Here is a 24651-nt window from a genome sequence, read left to right on the forward strand (position 1 = left end):
TAAGTTTATTGCTGATGAACAAGACTGGCAGAAGGTTGAAGGCTAATGCTTCCCATTCAGATGTAGATGTTTATCATAAAGATGGCAGCCCTTCTTTGTGTTGGTCTCATATTGTGTATTGCCAGTGTCCTGGTTGGGGGGAACAATGTGTTTCATAGGAGACATATCATTCTTTCCAGGTTCACTTTTATTTTGGGTTTTATAGTGGAACATGTTTATGTGCTTGAACATTTAAGAACCTCTATATCTTTCTTGTACTGTCTGTCTGAACGAGGCAGTGTTTAAACTCATGCTGCAACAGCATGGGTCCATGTTTACTTCCTGTCACCTTATGGATTTAGATTCAGATTGAACTTCATTGTCATTGTGCGAAGTAGGAGGACAACAAAATGCACTTTTAGCATCTAACCACAAGTGCAACAACAAGCAGTAAATGTGCAGTGCAATGTGCAGGATTAATAACAGTATATTTCTCCGTGGATTAAATATTTGATCGTTTTTCAGTATTTATATTGCTGCTGTATAATATATACATTTTTAAAGTCCTGAAAATCAGTTTTCACGTTAAACACATTTCAAAATGGCTCTTCATATTTCAAAAAAGTTATGCTGATTTCTCTTCTACATCCCTGTTTTATAATTGGGGCATGCGCACTGAGCATTGTTGGTCTTGACAGCAGTGCAATCAACTGGGTCAAACTCGGGGACGTGCGGCTCTCCGTTAGTGGGACGCGCAGACGCCGCACATTGAGCGTCTTTGATGCTCCGTTACGCGCTTTCTATTCCCTTTCCTCTCAGCTGTGTTCACAACCCTAACACAGTGCAAATAAACAAAGTGGAACACTTTAACGGAGACATGCATATGTATGAGATGTAAAATAATTTGATCCCTTTGAGCGCTTTCCTTGTCAGCTCTCAGAAGCGGCAGCGTTTGTGTGTGCGTGCGTGTTTGTGTGTTTTTCCACAACAACAACAACAAAAGTTTCCTTCCTCCTTGTCACAGGTGCCATCTTGTTAGCGGTAAATCACTAAGCTGACATTTATGTTGTACCCAGTCACGCGGCATGTTCGTTTCACTGGAAGTCTCTCGCGTATCACACGCAAAGCAACGCCGTGTTTGTTCCTGGAGAGATTTCACACTGCAGGAATCATTCCGCACACAGTTTAGCGCCTGTGATTTGAGGTGGCGGGGTGGTGAAAGTTGAAAGCGCGTGACAAAAACCCTTTTTCTTTTCTACATCCTAATATTAGAAGCCACCCGAAATATAACATGGGAGAAGCCACGATATGCCATTGATGTTTTGTTGTGTTTCATGCGTAATAATATCCGTTCTTTTATGAGAAGTATACTCTCAACTCCTCTGCATTTTAATCAAAAGCAATGATGTACACAAGGAAACGTAAAAGCATTTTTTTTTAAAAGCATGGAAGTTTAAATTAATTAATTGTAAGTTGCTTTGACCAAACGCTTCTGCCAAATGAATGTAACGTAACCTCTCTCTGCAGTCAAACATAACGTAATCCATATATACAAAACCCAAGCAGAGTAACCAAATGACCTCCATAATAACGCCATATATGGAAACATGACTTTCAGATTAATTGGCTACTCGCCATTTAAGCACTTTAAACCACAGACATTCATAATTCCAGATGAATGCTATTCCAGAAGCTGCAGATGTCTGTCATTGGCAAAACATTATGCCATCAAAGGTATAACTTCCTTGTTTATTGTTCATATTTAATCACAGCTTCTCCAGTGCCGCTAGACAGATATTGCTATTGGGAATAGTCGGCACTGGTTTCATTCCTTCGATGGGGAAAGGCAAGGCCCAGTGCTAAATAATATCTCTGTGTGTGTGTGTGTGTGTGTGTGTGTGTGTGTGTGTGTGTGTGTGTGTGTATGTATTACATTCATTATTTACCGTTTCTTATTTCTTTTACTTTTTTATTTTCAACTAAATCTTGTGTGCACTTTATCCTGTTTGCTGCTTTAATCTTGCAAATGTCCCTGTGACTAATAAATGAATATCTATGCGTGTGTGTGCGTGTGTGTGTGTGTGTGTGTGTGTGTGTATGTATATACAGTTATTTTAAACAGCCGATGTGTTGACTTGTCATATATAGAAAAAGCCCAGGTGTTACTGATAACGTATGTTGGCTCTGTCGTGTGCGAGTGTCCCTGTGAGTCATGATGATGACTGTCTTGTGCCAAGTTCCATGCCTCTCTGTTTTAGGCTAACGTCACTTCACTGAAAGTATGATGGAACAGCAATGGACAAGGACTTTAAACAGCAACACTCAAGGCAGCTCGACGATTAAACCAATAATTCAAATAAAGTCTGGCAAATGTTGTTTCTTATATGGGCCGATCATCAAAAAGGATGAAGGTTACTTGCAGTGTTCCCTTTTACATATTCAAATATGTATAGAAATATACATACATATTTAGACTGTTTATAATAGTTCTTTTTTCCTACTTCATTTTAATGCTAAACCTGCTCTGTGGCACTAATTTGAACAACTTTGTACACAAACGGCTGCTTAAAATTCAACTTTTTCTCAGCGGCAGCACTCTGATTTTGAATGCAATAATATCAGAGTTTTTAAATGTGGGGATTTTGAAAAACACAGAAAAACATATCTTGGTCCTTGAAGGCATCCTGTTTGGAAACCAGCTCTGCTGTAATATGGCAAACAGTTTGCATTTCATAAACTGATCTGTTATGTTGAATCAATGTGGTAAAGTAAAAAGTACAAGTTGAGGCCGCAAAGTAGCATGGCTACTGAAGTCAAGTTGTACTTTATTGTTCCTAAATGCAGTATGTAAAGGGCTATGTTCTCTACAATGTTAACCAGAATTATGTAATTTCCATGCAGATAGACTATCTTTCTTTTTCAACAGTAAACTATGTAAGCCCTCTTTCAGCAACAATAGGTGCTGTAAGTGTGCAATGATTCGTAAAAAAAGACTTTGCCAGACATTCCCATAATCTGGCATCATGGACCCTCATCCTGATAGAGATCCCGCTGTGGGCGCTCTTGTGATAAGAGTGACCTCGAGCAAGCCCACACAATAACTGTTTTATTTTATTTTTTTAAGTTTTGTATTGAGTTGCACCTCTGGCCTGCAGGTCATGTCAGCACACGGTCATGCATTCTCACCTCAGGACGCAAATGTTGAAACGTGACGTTTCACAAGAAGTGGACCGATGGACCCGTTGCCACTTTCGCAGGGACTCGCGAGGAGCCCGCGCACCCAGGCTTTGGGAAGCTCCGCCAGCAGCAGCAACAGCAGCAGCCCGTCTCGCGCACAGCCTCAGCCTCCTCCCTCGATGCCCCGCCCCCCAAATGAAGCCCCCTAGTCCCAAAAAAAGAAGAAGAGAAGCCGATAGATAGTTGTGAAGTGTTTAAAACTTTGAGCGAGAGGGGCCGTTTATGCAGACTGTTGCTTTTAAACATAGAGACATATAAAACACGTCAGCTTCGTTGTCCGGACACAACGGGACTGAGTGTGTGTGTGTGTGTGTGTGAGAGCCGAGAAGAGTTGGAGGACTTTTATACCCGCATCCACCGGAGCGACCTCGACTCCAACTTCAAGTTTCCTCGCTCCACTTTCTGGAGTCTCTTCACGGTACGTAGAGAGAGGGCTGACGGGCTGCGGGTCCACTTCACGTCCGCGTGGTTTCTGGAACTGTGCGTTTTTTCCTTCATCAAAACAGCGCCATTGTGCACGGTGCCTGTGAATACTGGTAACAACACTATTATATAGCTACATACGTGTGTTTACGCGGCCGTCCGTATACACCCAGCTGGACATGTGTCTCCGTTATGCGCTGACATACAGCTTTCCCGTCTTGAAGCTAACTTTACAGGCTGTTGGCTCAGTCACGTTGATCGCTACTTTTATTTTTTATTTATTTAATACTTTTTTTTTTCAATGACAAAACGGTAAATAAACACGCAACGCGGGCCAAACAGAGTGTGTATCCAGCGCGGACAGACAGAGAGAAACGCTCCTGCGGGATGAAACGCGACCGACCGATCGATTCAGACATATATTTAGAGATATTATATTCAGAGATGTTACATTCAGAGATATTATCTTCAGTGGAAAGTGGACAGGACTTTGTTTTGACTTTGGAAGCTGCCGGGTCTAACGTCAGCCCGAGCTGTTGCGACAGAGGATCCTTCTGGTGATTGTTTTGGACTTCTGGAGAAGCACTGTCAAAAAACACAAACAGTGTTACGATTCACTGTATGTTATTGATGCATACTTACAGTCAGGGGTATTTAGGAAGATACATTTGAATGCAACGTTCCCATATTTTACCAATGCATTGCATTCAGGCCTAATATAGAGCTGCAAGCAGCAATTGTTGCTATATTGGTATATATGTATGTGTGTATGTATGTATGTATGTATGTATGTATGTATGTATGTATGTATGTATGTATGTATGTATGTATGTATGTATGTGTTCATGGATTCTTGAGCTGTGTAGTCTGACAAGTCATGAAAACAATGACAAAAAGCCCACAGTGATGTTTTCAAATGACTTCTCAGCAGGTTCTCACGTTTGAGAAGATGGAGCAAGCAAATGTTGGCAATAAAAATACATCTAAAAAAATGTATAAGCTATTTATAAATGTAAAATATTACTTTTGTTATTTATATATATATTCCGAAAATAGTTACATCTTGATATTCTGTCATTCGACTGTACTTTAAATGTCAATACTAATCACATACATAAGGTATGAAAATAAAATTGTGTTGTTATTATTATTATTAGTATTATTGTTTTGACTCAAAGACAAATGGACCTATTGCTTGTGTTTTAGTTCACACATGTCTAAATATCTGTCTGCCACATCATGCCCAGGTCCAGTAGGATGTCATACGGCACAGCGTCTCAAGTGCACGGTAGCATGTGGCGACAGGGTCTCCAGCTCTCCTAGAAATGGGGCTGTGATAAAGTCTAATGAGAGAGAAAGAGAGAGAGAGAGAGAGAGAGAGAGAGAGAGAGAGAGAGAGAGAGAGAGAGAGAGCGAGAGAGATTTTGTGATGGACAGAGTGAGTGTTTTGGTCGGTTTGTCCGTCCTGAGCCTGTGAGGGAGGAGCTTGTTTCAGGTTCATTCACCACGTCATCGGACCACATGAAGGTTCAGATGAAGATGTCAGATAGGTCTTAATATTTTACGCGTGTACCCCAAAAGGCAGCATGTAACACACACCCACACATCCACCCACCCACACACACACACACACACACACACTGCTCCCCTCACTCCTGGCTTTGTGATTACGGTAACACAGTATATGCCCTCTGGACCCGGCAACACTTAACTGCAGCATATAGCGTACGCGATGACACAGATACGAGCCAGGCCCTTAACATCGAAAGTTACCACAAGTATCGAGCTCGGTTTTCTGTAATGTGCGCTGCTGCGTTCAGTCCCCGGCTCTTGCATGTTTTGATGTACTTTCCAGATCTTCCTCCCGGGTGAAATAGTTGCTCGGCTTAGACGGTCGGGGTTAAAGAGAAGTCACATGAGGTGATTTGAGCTGTTGCTGCAACACAACCAGCATGCGTGGTGAAGACCTGCACGCTCGACCCAAAACAAATTTGGAGGGAAAAGGTACGCTCTGTTGCCCTGAAATGTGACTTCAACAGTTCGTTAAAAGTGCTATGAAACATTTTCAAAATGAGCAAAAGGCCACTTTCTTACAGTCTTTCCCTTTGATTTGGTCTTTGCCTCACACCAGCAGCACAGTGTGTCTTCGTTGAGTCAAGAGAGGAGATGAAGGTCAAGGAGAGGCGTAAAATCAAACAGAGGGCCGAAAGTGCAATATTTGTCATGATCTTCCAAAATGACTTCCCTGGCCCCGGCAGCTTCCGCACTGTGAAAGGCCCCTTTGTCCATGTGCAAGCTGCAGAGCGCTGCACCTTTTAGTGTTTTTTGTGCATCACTTCCCATGCATCCCGCCACGGTTCACCACGCGCTGGAAAGGCGCACATCTGTTTCTTCCGTGTGCGATGGCGCCGAGCAAGTCACGCCTTCGGACGGTGAACCGGGTGCAAATCTTGTCACAGCGTCCCTCACCATGCGGGTTCGACATTCAACTGGAGATACGGTTTTGTCAGATATCACTCGGAGAAGTTTTTTGCGTGATGTCTTCTTAAAAATATATGTATTACAACCCACCTTGTGACTAGAATTAGTCAGGGCCCCAAACATACCACTTTACAGCATGAAGCTGAACCAGTTTAATCATTCAATAATCCCCTTTTGATCCTCGATGGGCGTAGATTATTGGGATGAAGAAGTCCTTGTACTATTTGGGATGTAACAGCGCGGAATGGACACTTTCCTCATCTTCACTTTTTAAGAAAGCTTTTTTTGGAGTCAAGTCAAAAATGAGAAGTGCTGGACTAGAGCGAGCAGACTGTCAAAACTCACAGGAACGCAACTAGTAGTAGTACTGAGTAATGCAAAGAGGGCTGTAATACCAGAGGGGACAACACCCACACAGACAAAAATATAAACAACACAAAGATTTGTTGATATATAGGTGCAACTCAATGGCGTCCTGCACAGTGTGTGAACGCTCGTCTCATACACCCGTCCTGGTGTGTAAAGGTCTTCAGCAATGAGTCACGACGCTGACCCTCCATCCATGGTTCACTTTCTATGGGACCGCTGGAATTGAAGTGACAGTCCATTTGTTTTTAGTGCACCGACCAAATTACAGTACAGATTATTGCGAGTCTGAGGCCCGGTCAAAAGAAAAAGTTTAAAGCTTGAAGCGTTTCACGCTGATTGGCGTGCCGGTACTAAGCTGCTTACCCAAGACCCCACTGGAGCGTTCAGTGTTTCCTGGCGCTCTCAATTAAAATGCTGTAATAACCTATGGCATGTTCCAAAGTGTTTCGCACCCGGCGAGCCGGTCAGCCCCTCGCTCTGACCGGCCACCAGCACAGGGAGGTGGTTGCAGTGTGCGTGACCCCCCTAATTAACCCTCCTGTATTAACCCCCCCCCCCCAGGCTCCAAACTTCTGCTTCTCTTGTCTCATCTCATCACACCCACGGGGCTTATTAAGCCGAGCCCAGTTCCCTGCCAGTTCGCTTGTCCACGCTTGACACAATTCCGCTTCTTCTGCTTGACTTTCCTCTGCTCTTGTTCCCTTTTACAGCTGCGGCTTTGAAGCCGACTTTCCCGACGACCGCTTCGTAGAGCAGGGGGAACCCTCGCGAGAACTGCAGGAGAACTGCACTGCCTGTTCGCTCGCCACCTTCACACTGGAAGCTGCGGGATGGCGAGAAGATTTCCCATTCCATGGTTGCTTCTTGCAACCTGCTGCCTGGCGTCTGCAGGTACGTTCTTCCCAACGCTCAGCTGCACGTGAAGCTGATGGCGGTGTCAAACACACGTCCACTCAGATAGCTTGGATTCTCATTGGTCAGAGCCGAAGTGAAACCCATGCAACTGTGACATCAGGCATGAAAGACACTGACGACGCACCAGGCCCTGCAGTGCTCTGAGTTGTTGTCAGACAACCACAACTTCGCCCAAACCCCTGTGATTTTCCACTGTTTCTCCCAGCATGCCTTTCTAGACGGTGCTTGTCAGAGTAGTGAGCGAGAGGGATTTACATTTAGGAAAGCGCTGACAAGTTCAATCTCAGAATACAAACACTCAGCGAGCCTTCACGTTTCTGTCAGATTGATTGCAATGAGGCTTGGATACTTGCCAAGTGCCTTGTAACTTGACAGCAGTTAAACTGGCAAACTTAGAAAGAGGGAAAATAACCAAGTTAAAGTGCAACAAAGGCGGAGGCAGGAAGTGTACGTACGTTATCAGTGTGTCATATCAGTCACTGTAAGGCCCTGGCTGATGTCACAACTTTCCTTGTCGGAACTTTACCTCAATTGGTGAGACATGCTGTGCCTCTTGCTTTGAGCTATGTGCATGCTGCGTGGGACCTTCTATACTCCCAGTAGGTGCTGGGGAATATGAGCAACAGTTTCCCCAGAGAGCTTCACCTTTTATTTGTGACACCCTACCACTTACTTCACTTCATCAACTTTATCTTCTCCATTTTGCTCATCTTATGTTTTGTTCATCGGTGAGATTGTTTCTGGCTGCTGCAGGGAGGAAGTGACTGACCGCCGGAACATAGGAAAAAATCATTAATGGATTAGTTTAATCTAATAATAACCCCTCATATGCATATGTAAATTTTGTAATCCTTTCGTTGGTTAATACCATTACATAGTGATATTACCTTTTTGTGGACAATTCTGAAGTTGCTGTTTGATAAAAGTGCAACACTATTCCTATTGTACTGTTTCCACTTAACATAGACAATAAGGATGTATGTTTTTTTGTGAAACTTACTGTTAGAATCAGTCCATTGGACATTTGTGTACAGTAAATAATGAATACAATCACTATGGAGCAAAAGTAAAGCTGAATCTGAGGCCTAAAGAATCAGTCAACTGTAGTTTTTGACCTCGTGATAGCTGCAGATGAAAGACAGAGAATCATCTAAGTGATTGCAATGAATCCTTTGGGGGGTTCTGCATCTCATTAGATACTTTCATGGTAATCTATTTACTGTGTGTACATTCCAGTCTGAACCAAACACGCTAAACTGGCAAGCAAAATGCCTGCTTGTGGCGCTACGTGAAAGTCATGAAGTCATTAGGATGCATCCTCTGGGGACCATTAATGTCTGTGTTAAATTTCATGCCGATCCCTCCAACAACAGACATTGCCATTGAGCCCTGCTGCTAAGAAAAACAAGGCTAATATGTCGCATATTATTGCTTTAACATTATAGCCTGTTTGGTGTGGTAATAAAAACACCAGCATTGGCCAATCAGATTTGGCAGCCGGTGTGGCTCTGCAAATATTGTAATGGAGTATAAATTACATGAGGAAAGTTCCAAAATTCCAATTGAAAAGGCTCATTCAACATTGTTTTTCTCAGCATTAGTGACACAGTTGTTATTCATTCTTTATTTCATTGAATTTCTTATCGCAGAAATAAATGTTCGGTTTCCAGTGGGGAATTGTGTTGTGGTCATAGCTGCACTGGCCAGAAAGGGTTAGAGTTTCAAGTTGTTGGTGGAGTTGAACTCAATTAGTGGAATTGTTACTGTCAACCACATTGGCTTCAAAATTTTGCCGCATCTGCTTTTCACCGCTTAACCAAAACGTTCAATTTACTGACCTAACCTTGACACTCGACGCCACAGTGGGATTAAAAAAATCTGTCAAGTTGGCAACACTGAGAATCTGGCGTTTGTTCTTCTTTTTCAAATTGAGATGTTCTTGTTTGCAGAGACTGAGCTCACTCCGGCTTGAATCTGCAACAAACCGTGTCGTTCTTCCGCGGTAGAACGGGAATAATTACTCCTCCCGGTACGGGAGGCATGCACAGTCAGCGCTAAAAAAAAAAAAAAAAAGGGTTTGCGTTTGTTTTTTTTTGGTTCGTGCCCTCAGTCTGATTGCCGCCATAGGTTATTATTCCCAACGTTCTTTTCTATTCTCCGGAGGCTTGAACCCCAGTCCGGAGAGCTGACTTTTCTCCTCAAACAATAGCAGCGGAGTCGGCGTGCGCCGTAGTACAGAGCAAACATCGTTTTCTCCCACAATGCCAGGATCTCCCAACACAATGAAGTCACGTATGAACTTTTCCCTCTAAATTCTTCCTCATATGCGGCTCAACACATTGTTGTGCAGCGCCACAAAGGGACTGATATTTACAGATAGACATCCAAGTGCCCTTTCCCCCTCAAAGTGCCCTGACAGCAAGTGCACTCGTTGATTCATGGACGAATCTTCAGACGCTCTTGGGTTGATGTTTGAACGGGTAAACACATTTTTTTAAAGTCATTCTTCCACCTCCATTTGGCCAAATTAATGTGTTTTTTTCACACTACCACTTCGGCCTATCTTTCACCTCTCTCTCTCTTTCTGTCTATTCCTATCATCTCGCAGCATCTGTGTAAACAGTCACATCTGCCCCTCTAAACTTGTCAGGAGAGCTCTTACGTAATGTTTAGATTAGTCTGCAATGAGTCTTCTCTCTGCGTAATGCTATCCAGGATCTGGGCCTCCCATAACTCCTAAAAGTCAGGCCGAGAGCACCTTGACGTCCATATTTTAAAGCTCCGCTCAGCTGCTTCACTCCAGGTTTTTATTTTCTTTTTTCTTCGCTGTTTATAATTTTTTTCCTCCATGTCCTTACCACACGTTTGTGGTTGCCTCTCCCCGGCTTGCCAAAACGGTTCAGTTTGTGAAGAACACATCGTGCATATTCGGGCTGAGTTTGGGTTTTCGCTGTGGAATAGAGTCTTTCAGGAGCAATTTGCCAAGTATTCATTTGAGCCGCTCGCCAGAAACAGCGCTGTACAAGCAGCAGAATGCTGGTTGTACTGGAGGCACAACGCCGGGTCCGTGACTCACTGAAAAACACACCAGTGTCAGCGTTGAGGCACTTTCTCCTCCTCCTCCTCCTCCTCCTCCTATAGCCTTTTCCTTGGGTTGGCTTGATGAATGATGGAGCTATTAGTGCAAATCTGTCCTCGTCTGCTCATTGTGGAACCGCACATTCTTACAATGAGATTGTTAATATAACAATAAGTGGAAAAAGGAATTGAATCGTGCTCATAATCACGGCGCATACGTGTTTTAACTTACTGCAGCAACGTAAACAACTTTCTCTCTGTCTGTATACTCTTGGCAGACACCACAGTCACTTTGATGCCAAAAGTGTTTTTCTGTCCCCCCTCCCCACCCTTTTACGGTTGAGCAAAAGCTTCGTCTCTATATGTGCAATTATTTTACAAGGCCAGCAAGAAAAGGGAGGGGTGGGGGGGGGGGAGTCTTAAAAATGCATTGTGCAACCACTGTAATGTGAGAGGTGGGGTGGAGGGAGACGAGGAAGAGGAGAGCGAGAGCGAGAGGCAAGCGCTGGCGTGGGTCTCTAGTCCAAATCGACACACTCCGCACACGTACAGCGTGCCAAACCGACCAGAGTCCCTTCCAGCGCGCTAAACCAGATGTTGCCCCGTGATTCACGCGAGGAGCCGGCGCAGAGCAGCAACAGCGGTTGGGATGTTTACGTAGCAACGGGAGTCCCGTGTGTGTGTGTGTTTGTTTGTCTAATCACATGCCCACGATGAGGCTTTTATCTTATCAGCGTTTGTGTCTTTTGCCCAATGAAGAAAGATCACCCGGCTACTGCCCGGTTTAATTGACAGCAGTGTACGATTTGGTTCGTGGAACGTTCACTGGGCTTTACTTTGACCCTCACTCTGTGACCGCCACTCGAGGAAGAGCGGCCGAGTGAGCACACGGGTCTTCACTTCACAGAGAGACTCGTATCTCCGTTCAGCTCTCTTTCGTATCTTGTCAGCCTCCCGTTAAGGAGACGCTGACGCAAATGTGCTGGAGTTAACTGAATCCCGCCCTCTTCACTCTCTCCCTCTCCCTTCTTTCTCCCTCCACCTCTCCCACTCCTCTCTCTCTCTCTCTCTCTCTCTCTCTCTCTCTCTCTCTCTCTCTCTCTCTCTCTCTCTCTCTATCTCTCTCTCTCTCTCTCTCTCTCTCTCCCCCTCCCTAGTTCCAGTAAGCAGGCGTGTAAATAATTTCGGTCAAAAGCCAGTAATGGGAGACAGCTGTGGCGATCGTGTGTTTTCCATTGTGTTTCACAGCACTATAATAAAAAAAGAAAAGAAGAAGAAAAAAAAGCTACTGGAGCTGGGGAGAGTTAGAGTAAGAGAGTCACGCAGAGTGTGACTTCACTGAAGAAAGAGAGAGTAATTTTACAAAATTGGACTCTAATCAGAGTCGTGTTGGAAGAGGTGTAATTTCTTTTTTTTCTGCCACAACCAGTGTGCGTTTATGAGCACTCCAGTTACTTAATGAGGCGGCAAGAGGTGCCAGTTTTTCAGCACACGACTCTTTATCTACAAAAGTAAGAGTCCTAATATGGGATTCTAGCTGGAGGCTTCCAGGTGGCGTCTCTCATCACACCAGCCCCTCCTGGGGCCTCACCTTCCCCACTCCTTTTCCACCAGATGAGTGACGCTAAAAGACCAAGTCCCAAATGTGTCCGTCCAAAAAACAGAACTGCGGGTCCTTCGCTTTGCCCAAAAATACATTGCGTTGGATCACACAATTGGAAATGCTCTCTTTTTCCACTTGTTTGTCAAATCTTTCATTTCAGATTCCTAATAGAGGCAGTAGTTTTGGTCTTTTTGTTGTAGCAAGAATAACCATTAGCTACAGTGGTATGCCCTTTAAACAGCTCAGTAATAGGCTGTTATGGTAGCTGGAATATAGCCCTGTCATTATTTTAAGCATCTGCACAATAAAAAAAAAATATTTATAGAAGTGACTATCTCGTAGCACATCCACGTGTTAGATTCCCTCAACATCGCGTAAATCATCTGCTACTTTTAAAACTTTATCATTTTTTTTTACTGAACTTCTATTCATATTGTCTTCATTGTCTGGAGACTGTTCAAACAAGCCTATTATTACACGTCACACTTTTCCGTTAGTGAGCTGTCCAGTGAAGAGGCCTTCCCAGCGTCCTTTGTGCGTGTTGAAACACGACGGCAGCAGCGTGGCATGTGACAGGTCATTCTTCTCTTTTCGCCCTCCCTTTCCTGAAGATGAAGAACCCCGGAGGAATGCAGCCCCCCCCTCCTTCAGCTTGTGTGAAAACGCTGTCCGCCTTGCCCTTTCTCACCTCGCTGGCTCCTTCACACTGGGCTCACACACTGGCACAAAGGGCCGGCATTGTTTGGCTCTTTGCTCTCTGCCGATGGCAACCCGCTGCTTCTCGAAGGCCCCCGTTATCGCATCTGAGTGATGATGTTTTCCTAAAAAATATCACAGGAACGTTCTTTTTATACATGCTATTTGATTGATGTTTTTTTTTTTCTTTTTTTTTTTTAAACACGTCAATGCACTAAATGTGCTTGCTGTTATTGATTTAGCGAAATCCTTTCCACATGCCCTTTTGGATGTTAAATTCCAACTGAAAGGGCCAAATTTATTTGGCTCTTTTTTATATCCAGAAACGATATCTTTCTGATCTCGATCATCCAGTTGAGACACGGCGTGGGTGAACTGTGCATGAGGCACAACGTAAGGGCATTGTGATTTTTCTGTTTTGTGTATGATCTACAACATGGCTTATTGACTTCAGACAGGATCTCGACAAGCATCCTTCAAACTTTCAGCGAGACTTTTACCCCAGCTTGTCCAACATATTGACTTTCCGTCACTGTCGGCGGTAGATAATAAATACTGCACGTTGAGGATTTAGAGACTATCCAACGCAAAAGGAATGAGGCTGGTATCAAGTTGGACAACACAAGTGACCCCTGGCCACACCTTCCAGCATTCCCCCCTGCTCCCGAGCCGCTGTCGGAGAACATGGCATTTTGCGGGCATCCATGATTGATGAGGGAGACGCCCGCCGTTTCTCTCCATCTCATCGTTTAACCAGGGGAAGGCACTTCTGCTCGAGTACTCTGAGTACTGCTAAGTACTGCAATGTGGCGCGCCATCCTTTTTTCTGCCCAGAAAAAAAACAATTCCCATTTGTATGGTTTTCCCCACAGCCGATCACCGTAAGCGTCCTTAAACCGGTGCAAGCCGTGATTGGCTCCCTGCCGCAGCAGCTGCAACCCATACAAGCGGCTCTGAACGCGGAGATGTTTTGAGCTTACCGTGCTAGCAGAGCAAACAGAGCTCACTATGGTAAACCCCACTGCTGGTGTAGTTCTTTTTTGTTTGTTTTTTGCACAGCAGTTATCTTTATCTCCCCTCTGGCCACAGGTAGAACACACACCTCCCATTCACATGCTAGCAGTTTCACTTTTAGGGCACTGGTGCACAGCCCTTCTGTTGCTACATTTGCGACATTTTCTCTCATTATCAAACAGAAATAGTTGACAAAAATCTACTTTGTATCCAACAGTACTCTGTCATGATGAATTATGTTGGAAATATATTTTGACATTTTGACATGCTTAACTACTTGAAACGCTACTACTCCAAACTGTGCAGCTTCGGTTCACTGATACCGAACGTAGGTGCTCGGCTACTTAACCATTTGCTGCTTTTGAGAGACGCGAACAGCCAGTTCTTGTTTCGTGACTTGTGCTGACAGCTTTTTTTGCTCCCTGATATTATCGGTCCAGACAGCACATGTCAGCGCCCATCAGTAAAGACATACAGTGACGGCACAGCCAGTAAAGTCTTTAGTCGCATGCACACATGCTCGGCGGTCTCACTTTACACAGTGGCTCCTGTGTTCCTCTGGGAATTAGCCTTGTCATCCATCTCTTCAAAGCACTCTGATTTATGTCTGCATTCAGAGGTAGTGAGAAATGTACCCGCTTACATCTCCTCGGCTTGCCTGTGGCTTCTTGTGCCGCTCGTAATTGGTCAGTTTCTTTTTTTTTGTTTTTGTTTCAACTAATGGTGACGGTTTACCAACAGGTGCCCACTTCATCTGTCAGGGCTGATGAATAATAACCGGGCTCGCTGTCAGCAACAGGAACGTGCTTGTAACATATCAACTACTGCATCTTCATCACACATTATAGTTAATACATGTATTTTTTTAGATCAATTCCAAATAAACCAAGTACTACTAAATCTAAAAACAAATAGTTTACTAATCCCCCCCACACCCTCCCCCTCACACCCCCCGAAAAAAAAAAAAGCCTTTCTTGACAACCTCCGTACCTTGGTATGTTCAAATGCTAAGCTAAGATGTGGCAATCTAAACACATGCCAGCTCCCATTAGCATGTCAGCACCGTCACTGTGAGCATGTTAGCGCGCCGACGTCAGCGTTCAGCTCCGGCCTCACGGAGCCGCCGGCGTGGCTGAAGATGCTTCGTCTCGTCTTTTGGAAACTATCATCATTATGGAAAGTTCGATAACCCCCAACCTTCCCGTTATTAATAATTTACGGCATTGTTATACATGTATTCTAACGCAGGAAAGAGCGTTTATATTTTTCCTGAATTATTAACCTTCACCCTTGCAACTGAGCGCGATGCATTGTTAATGCCACTTTGGTTTTCCTTTGCATCCGGTGCCTTCGTCATCGCGGACGTTTTACCTTCCACATGAATGTAATGTATCGTATGATCTCCTGTTAATATACTTGCTAAACTGTAGAAAAAGCTCTGGTGCACATCCAAGCTTGTGTTTGCTCCACATTTCCCATATAAATGAATTCAAATCCATTTAAACTCCTCGCATTTCAACTGTTTTTGTCATTTGCATGCCAGCTGACAACAATATGGACCAGTAGAGTGTGCTTTGGGTGTTACTGAGCTCCAGACAGGTTTGCAGGATATGCAACTTTAGATTTCACACTTTGAGGGGTGAGTTTACGACTTCCCCAGTGGACTTCAGGCTCACCCATTCCCTTCTCCCTTCATCCCCTTCCAGCTTCCTCCTCTCTTATGCCTTCAAGAGATAAATCCTTTGCATAGGCAGGCCCATGGAGTGAACCCACACTACCCTTATGAAAAGGCTTTGCTCACTTCCTGTGGTAGTAGCTCAAGGTTCAGGGGTGAGTGGGGCTGCACTAATGTCAACACTGCAGAGCCAGCGATTCTTTTAGTCCAAAGCCCTTGAGGAAAACAAAAGCGGGCAGAATATTACGTTCCCTAAACTGGCTTGCGTAGTTCATGGGAATCGTGCCCTGCAGTAAAATAGGAAGGATACCAGAGGATTCATTTAATCCTGTAGTTCATATGGGAGCTGGGATATCTCAGGTAAAGGGAAGAGGTATATAGAAACAAAGAGGCCCCTTTGTGCTACTGTAATTAAATTGGCCTTATTATATCTTTGCATTATTGGACAACTGTACTGGAAAGGCATTCAGTTTCATTATTGTCCTTTTTTCCCCCAAGAGGAAATAATAACATCGTGCTGTCCATTGATCTTCACTGCTCTGACGTTCTTATACATTTGCTAATTCTGGGAACTAGACACACGCACACACACACACACACACACACACACACACACACACACACACACACACACACACACACACACACACACACACACACACACACACACAGACACAGACACACACATACACACATGCACACGCACGTGAGGGAGGTTCTGTTTATTTATCTTCGGAAATGGCTTTGTGGGAATATCATTTGTCCCTAACTGGCACACAGACTGACATCACGTCCGGTGTCCAAGTCTTGGCACAGCGCCGCCGTGCGGAAGGCAACGAGAAGTGCGCTCTTTGGAAACGGAGGCGCTCACCTCTGGTAGAGATAGTAGAGGGCTGGAAGTTTAAAGATAAATAAACATGGTCCACTTTAGTATTTTTACAATTTTATGTTTTTCTTTGTCTAATGTGACAGTAAACTGAATGTTTTTAGGTTTTGGACTATTGGTTGTGCAAAATAAGTCATTTGAAGACATCACCTTGGGCTCTGAGAAATTGGGATGGGCACTCTTTTGTATTTTATAGATCAAATGAAAACTTTGATCTAATATTTTTCGACAAACACTAATAATTTGAGTAGCCATTGTTGATAACAGTTTGTGCATTCAGAGGTTTTATTTTCTTAATTTTTTATGTTAATCTTTAATTTGAGTTCCATCTATTAAGTTATTATGTTAATGGGTCACAGAAACCGCATGACTAATGACTGAAATATATATAAATATATATGTTCAGTACAAACGCAGAACGTTTAGGACCATGACATATTCATTACAGCAGTATTTATTCTGCTCCCGCTTTCCTTGAAAGTTCTCGTAATCCTTGTCTGGTCCAATTTCACTGATGTTTCTGTAATCGCTGAAAATAACTGACCATTTTCAGGAACTCTAGGACAACCAGGAGTCTGCCTTACGTCAGTTCACATAGAGATGGGTTTCTTCCCTTGAAATACGACATGGCTGCCCTTGTCGTCCGGTAAAAGGTGTAAAAACGGTGACATTGATTTCAATCTCTGTCCTTTTATTAAATGTTTGGAACAGACTAGAATACAACATATCTGAAAGACACATCAGCACTTAAATCATAAAACGAGGTTATAGTCCAAAAGGAAGCTGCCAAAGAATGAGAAGTGTCTAGTAGTGACATCATCGTCTGAATTCCACATTGTTTGAATATATCAAGAGTGAGTATTTATACAATGCTCTCTCTTTAATTTGGATTTACTCATTTATTCACCTCCGACATTATCACAGTCAAGCCTACACGCATTTTAGGCAATGAAAATGAATTAAAAAGACATTATTTAATATCTTGTTCCAGAAAATCTATTCCTCTCGCATGTGGTCTTGTAATGCCAAATCGGGTGTTGCTCTTTGAATCAGCCGGTGTTTATTTAGTGCAGATCACCCAAAAAGGCCTAACTGAAGAAATAAACATTTAGCTGTGGGTGGCTGGGAGAAAAAGAGGTACTTTAGGGTGGCACGTCAGTCTTTCATGTCCACGTCTTCTCTACATCTTCGTCTTGTGTAGAATGACTCACACAGGTCGTGATGAACATGTAACCACTCGACTACGCCACAGGGCTTCAACCTTAACCGAAAGTTTCAATAACTGCAGTTTGACTCTTCCTTCCGCTTCAAGGTTTTTTTTTGTAACTATTTCAATTCTTTCAGTCGGGAAGTTTTCAGCAGCACATGAGTTTCTTCAGAAAAATCTTAGCGTTTTCCAGTTGTTCCACAGTAGGCCAGTTAAAATGTGAACTGATTACACAGTGGGGTCTTTGGTTGCAATGAGTGACAGGATCCAGATAATGAGTATCGTCAAGCTGCTATGATTTGATGTGTAATATGCTTCAAGGATGTTGTTCAAGAACCAATAAAAGTTTTTTTTCAACCCTTGAATCTCCCTCTAACTTGTCACTTGTCACAGCAAAAAAACCCAAACTCCTACCACACTTTTTTAGATGTGGTTTTACACCTGTGACATTTGTGAGAGGGTTCTTGAAATGCTGCATTGTCTGCTGACTCCAAAGGAGTCGGTCCCCACCCTCGACAAAAAGACGTTTGAGGCTTGAGGGAACCTCTCCGTGGGATTGCGGACATGCTGAGATGTGACGAGGTGATCTGCAGGATCCTCTGAATAGCTGCCTGGTAATGAGCAGCTTTGGCTAAATAAAGTCTGATCAATTTCTGATCCTTTGTTTGTTTTCTCTCATATGGCAGCTGTCAGAAGCATCCTGCTGAGCACCGTGTTGTGTGAACCGCAGAGCACAACAAGCTGGTTGGTGCTACCCAGTCTTGTTCACATGGGGCTTTTTTTTCTTTTCGCTTTCAGAGTTACAGATCATTCCCCGGTTGAAACGGTGTCACAATTCCCAGCATGCAAAGCTCAAAAAGCAGATTTTAACATTTCTCAGACTCATAAAAACTTTGCAAATATAACAATAACAAAAAATACCCGATCTTTACAGACATTCCTGTCTTTCTTTTACATTTTTAAACAATAGAACAATACATGTTTTACTTACGTAGCAGATCATAGCTTCATTTAAATGAATTGAATGTGACTTGTCCAACTGACAGGGTGGTGGGATTGATGAAATGTCGACGTTGAGTCCGTTGGGCCGGATCAGGAAGATTAGGATTTAACTATCTTGTCCGTATTGGTTTTTCCTAAAGCCTTTCTGTTGCTCATTTAGATAAAGTTTGACAAGAACTAGGCTCCCCTTCCATGAATGTCAACAAAATGAATTGAGAGTTAAGAAATTGGTTGGTGGAGCTCCGCATGTGCACTGCATTTACCTTTTTGATGTCATCATTTTCATGTATTGAAGCTGAGGTTTGGTGATATTAGTCCGTAGCTCACCACAACACAGTTGTCCTGGTAACTTTCCTGCGACATTTTAGCCCTGAGGTCCCAACAGTGGCGAGCTGCGAGCTGCAAAGGCGTCTAAATGGACACAACAGATTTTTTGCATATTTCATGGCGGGATATAGCCAGGGTTACGCTCTCCGCCGTTCGTCTTTCGTACGGTTGGTACTCTAATCTCCCTGAAGACGTTCAATAAATTTCAACAATTACTGTTCCAGCTGGAGTATCAGATTGAACGTCGGTTCTGGCTGTATCTATTGGGTTGCAGCGGCGCTTGCGTTAAAGTCTGCGGAGAGAGCGTCTGGCTGGACTTGTTTTTCAGGCCGACCGAACAACAGCCTCTCTCATTCCTCTGCTGTGGGCGTTTGGCCTGGCCAGCTAAAAGGCACTAGCAGCAGCTGGACAGGACATACTCTGTCCTCCACCGATGACCAAAGAAAACATGGCGGGAGACTACGGCCGAGAGGGGTGGGGGTCAGACAGACAAGGTGACAGAAGATACAAAGCTGTGGCAGGCAGTTGCGAGTGTTTTTTTTTTTCTCTCTGCCCGTTGAGGCTGCAGACTGATGGCTCTACCACATGTGATGAGTTAGAGCTGGAGAGAATAGGACGAGGGATGAAGGCCTCATAGTTTTTCTTTCTACTGTCGTCCTGATCCAATAACATACACACGCATGGTTCATTTGAAAGCGTCGATTGAATCTAAATGGTTATTTGAGGAAACAGAAATATACATACATAAAATAGCATTTGGTTTTCATGGTTTTGGTTTAGCTGCCCGCAATTGACCTGTTTTAGTTCAGTGTCACGGCTCTCACTATCTCACGAGATGCAACAGGCAGCTGTTTTCAGTCCCGTGGTTGTCGGTCAATATTGATCAGCAAACTTTTTTATTGGTCTCAATTTCAAAGTCCATCCACAATATTTATTAGCCTTGTATCAGTGGCTCAGTTGTGTCTAAACAGAAAGTCGGCGCGGCGAGGACACACACACACACACACACACACACACACACACACACACACACACACACACACACACACACACTGAGTGTATTTGTGGAGGCAGGCCAGTGTAGCATCAGTAGTAGTTGTGGTCAGGGACATCTTGGAAAATGATCAGGGATCGTCTTCTGGGCACCACGAACATCTTGGAAAATGTCATAAAGGCCGCAGAGGTTAGATTATTTTGTTCTCGATTGTATTGCACAAACACAGACATGTATCTCCTAAACTAAGCAAAAGCGCTTTCATAAAACTTGGAATACCTTACTTTTCTATCCATATGGCTCTTATTATTTCTCCCACACGCCACCCTTTTCTGTTGTATTTTTAAGCAGTAAAAAAAAACACAAAAAAACAGATCATTGCCCAATGTGTATTGTAATGTTTTGGCAGTCTCCCAGAAAGAACTACGTTTTTCTTTGTTTGTTTGGCGGTTGTTTGTTATTCTCCACGTGTGAGGGGGAAAAAGTGAGTTGGAGTGCCCCCAGACGTGTTTGTGGGAGTGCGGCTTGATGACATGGTTAGGCTTCGGTCCTTAGGGAGGAAAAGGGAGGAGGGGAGGGGTGTGGGGTTAAAGCGGGGGTTGAAATATTGATGCTCCACAGGTTTTTGCCATTAAGAAGCCTTGTCCTTTTATCACCACAAAAAAAAGACCTTGCCATGCTTTATTATCTACGTGGACTCCCCAATACGAGTTCATCTATCTGGAGTGATTCACAATTGGCAAGAGGCAGCAGAGTTTAGGTTGAGACATCTGTCGAGGACTTGGGATATGTCTCAAGAGACAAATATGGTCACAATAAAGCCTCTGTTTCTTCTCACAACAAGGAGAGCGGAGCTATGCCATACGTTACCGCTGGCTTTGTGCTGATGTACCATGGACTTATTGGAATGCAACGGGAAGGGTAAAACTACAGCTCTGTGCTCTGAGCAACAACAAGCAAAAAATACAGTTCCCCCCTCGGCTGTACCCCGCTGTTGAGGACTGTTACAACATTGTTATCTAACCGTCTTTCACTCGGACTCTTAACGATTTCCAAATGTTCCATCTGATTGTAATTGGCAGGCAAGGCTGCCAATTCCGTGTGTAGCGTGATGTGTTTTGAAATGTGAGCGGGCTTCGGCTGGCACAAAGCTGTGGGGTAAAAACACGAGGTCTGACCCGGTGGAAAAAAACAACAAAAAAACAGCATTCCCACAGTATACATGTCGCTTTAATGGAAACGGGCTGTTTGGTACCTCGCTCGAACCTCAGCGCTGTGTTTCGTTTTTGTGTGTGTGTGTGTGTGTGTGTGTGTGTGTGTGTGTGTGTGTGTGCCACCCCGGCTTCGTGTGAGATGGGTGTGTACTTGCGGATGTGCGAGTTACACCCCAAATGTGATTATGAGGTCACTGAACTGTTCATTACAGCTGACTGTGCAGTTGACAAAACACTGATAGAGACCCGACCGGCAGAGGTTTCGGAGTCCGTGCACCCTGCTGAGCGTCACTTTTGTTTGGCTGACCGGGCTCAGAGAGAGAGAGAGAGAGAAAGAGAGAGAGAGAGAGAGAGAGAGAGAGAGAGAGAGAGAGAGAGAGATGATGATAAGCGTCTACCCAGAACCCTTTTATGGAATTTCATGGCCAATAAAAGATTAGTGATGATAATGATCAGATTGTTGTGACCAAATCAGATCTGGAAAGCGATAACATCCCTCGTAGGATTGCCAAAATGAGAAGCAGCCAGTTGAGCATTTTAGTTGAGACATGTTTATGTTTCCACTGTCAATCAGTTTTAGAAGACATGTGTTCTTTATTTGTTTTTCTCTTCAAAGGAACACTCCACCAATTTAGCATTGCACGTCTATAATGTTGTCATTGTTTTCAAAAAAACATTTTGAAATATATTCCATGCATTCCTCTACCTTGTCAAAATCTGGGACCTACGTTACCCACAATGCAAGACTGCCAACGATTAGGGTTGGAGAATCGGATGTGTGTTTATTGGAACATCAGCTAATGTAGGCTACAGTCTGGTAAGCTAACGTCTTTCTAACTCTACATCGTCAGACTTTTTTACATTTTCAAACTGGAAGTCTTTTAATCGAGGCTGACTCGAGTGACATCATTTGAGGACGACTATCAGACGTTGTGCAGCTTGCTTTGGAGACACTTGAGGCTTTACACAACTTCAAATTCACAAATGCAGTAACACTACTCCAGAGTCCAGACCCGTAAACAGACTTCAATGTTTAGTTCCCCTTTTAAAGTGTTTATAATTTAAACAAATGTTTCTATCCACCTGTGATGTTAATATTTTCAAAGTATATATTCACAGTCGCAGTAGAAAAAAAGGTCTGACACGTGGCCTTTCGAGAAAACCTTTGCAGCAGCAATTTGCATATTCTTTTTACATATTTTTTTTCCGTGATCCTAATCAGATACAAGACTTGCTTCAGAAGGTTCTGTTTGTTGGAACAGACATTCGCTGTACAGTACGACTCAGGACGTGTGAACTGGATCATTACCTCTGTGCCCGGACCTTGTCTTGTCCGGGAGCTTCTCGCATGTTCAAGGCAACGAGTGAAGGCCACAGCTGATGGCAACTTACAGGCTCTACAGGACGGAGTGCACTTGAGTGTAAAGTCTGGTTTTCCTCCTCAGCAATTGAATGTCAAATTTGACCGTTCAAGGAAAATAAAAACGGTTGAAATTGCCTTCAGAGAATTCAAATTGGAATGCAGTTTCTGACGATATGCCTCATGTGCTACTCAGCTCAAAGGTGGCCAGACTGAGAGACGCTACATTGTGCAGAGGGAAAAACGACATTGTAGAGGACTGAGAAAAAGTGCATTTGCTGAATTAGTTGGTCTGCGTGAAATGTGTTGGCATTGGTTGCTTTTCACAACGAGGGTTTACTTTATAAAGAAGGGAGGAGATCGCTACGACGGTGGGACACCAGAGCTCGTACACCATTTGTTCAACGCTGTCCTTCTTTCCGCCGCAGGGCCGATGTTTCGCAGCCCGTGCGAGCTGCTGCCGGTCGGGACGGGACACCCGGTGCAGGCCACGCTGAGGAGCTTCACCGCCCTGTCGGGCTGCGCGAGCCGGGGCACCACCGGCCTGCCCCAGGAGGTCCACATCATCAACCTGAGAGGACACGTTCCAGAGGGACCAGGCAACACCCCGGCTGAAGTGAGTCACTCTCAGTAAAAGATCTAAACTTGGAGTCATATTGTCTGCCCCCATAATTAACTCCTCAATGAAAAAAATACAATTTTTAGATTAAACTTTGGACCAAAATAGTACACATGCGTTTTTTTTGTTTTTTTTTACCGCAACTGCGTTTTTTTAAAACCTGGAACCTGGTTCAATACTAGTCTTCGTCCCCGGACGGCATGAAACATGGCCAATACCGGTTGACATGAAAGAACCATGCAGACGGGCCCAGATGAAAACCCAGCGAATGCTTCTTTCTTTTTTCACAGCACTTTTCTTTCTCACAAATTTGCTAAATAATTCGCAATTGGATGGATTTGTCACAGGAAGCTAGGCGCAGTTGACCGAACAATCAGATGAGCTCACCCTGTGTGTTTCTAGAGAAAGAAAAAAAAATCATTTAAATGTCTACACAAAGATATTTTCCAACTGCCTATTTGTTTTGAGCAGATCTCTCCGATGCGCTCATTCCAACTATCAGCACATCTCCCGACGGTGTGCCACAGGTTGGTGGCGGTTTCGAGACAACTCCCTGCCTTCAGGGGTTTTAACAGCGTGTCTCATGGCAGGACGCCTCAAAGCTATAGCCATAGTTTGAGGATGAATCATGGGCCCCTCTCTCCCGCTTTCTTCAATCAATGTAGTGTGAAAAGCAGCATGTGTACACTTGCCATTGCAATTCTGCTGCTGATGCAGGTTTAGACATCGCCTCGGCCAAACACATGGAAACAGTCATGTTTGCGTTTGCTGCGTCAGCAGGTAAATCCTGAAATGACTCTCTGGGGTCGAAGGCTGCGCTTGTTCTGAACTTCAACAATAAAGACAACACAACAATGTCTTTTGTTGGAATCTCTCAAAGTTTACTTTTCATTGACCTGTGGACTAGTTGTGTAATTCAGGTAATATCTGTATTTATTGAATTATAAATACCTTGTCCGGATGTGGAACAGTCACACTTATAAAGTATGGCGTTATTTGTTTCACACACAAAAGACGAAAACAAAGTGAAACAAACATGTAACACTTATGAAGGAAAGAAGACAAAAAACAACAACTAAATAAATTGAGAAACTTTTTATTTTTAACGAAGATGATTTAGAACAGAAAACAGGGAACTCTTTCTTTTCAGCCGTGCAGTTTATGTTGCAAAAACAGAACTGTTCTGGCGTGTCCTGCCAAGTATACTTGTGTCAAGGTGGATTATGATAAGACACAGATCGATATTTACACAAAACAAACCAAATTGGGTTTTATTTTCAGACAAATTTTGTGGTACGGCTTGTTAAGCGCAATCTTTCCATACAATCTTCATGTTTTAAATTGAAGAACACTTCAGGAAGTCAAACAATCGTAGCCATATATTTTGCTGCCGTTGAAGCTGCCACAACCCTTGAGCCTGGCTGTCTTAATCCTAGCTTCACTTGCTCTCGAGAGACAGACTACGGACCAGGAAGTGAAACAGGATTCTTTTATTTATCTTGTCCAAAGTTAAATATATCTGTCCTCTCCATAGTTTTATTATTTAATTTAATGCATCTAAAAAAACTTAAA

At 43.7% G+C, this 24651-nt stretch overlaps 1 protein-coding gene across 1 annotated transcript in view; it reads left to right on the forward strand.

Annotated features, from left to right (window-relative positions):
- Positions 1-3509: 3509 nt before the first annotated feature.
- Positions 3510-24651, forward strand: part of tgfbr3 (transforming growth factor, beta receptor III) — a 56901-nt gene continuing 35759 nt past the window's right edge. The window contains exons 1-3 of the mRNA XM_068589837.1: positions 3510-3634; positions 7200-7380; positions 22889-23076. Coding sequence (XP_068445938.1) covers positions 7320-7380; positions 22889-23076 — 249 coding nt within the window. The 5' untranslated portion in view covers positions 3510-3634; positions 7200-7319. The remainder of the gene's footprint in view (positions 3635-7199; positions 7381-22888; positions 23077-24651) is intronic.

This window comes from Clinocottus analis, unplaced genomic scaffold (assembly GCF_023055335.1).
Source record: "Clinocottus analis isolate CAN_PGR_092001 unplaced genomic scaffold, fCliAna1.0.p SCAF_23, whole genome shotgun sequence".
Taxonomy (NCBI): Eukaryota; Metazoa; Chordata; class Actinopteri; order Perciformes; family Cottidae; genus Clinocottus; species Clinocottus analis.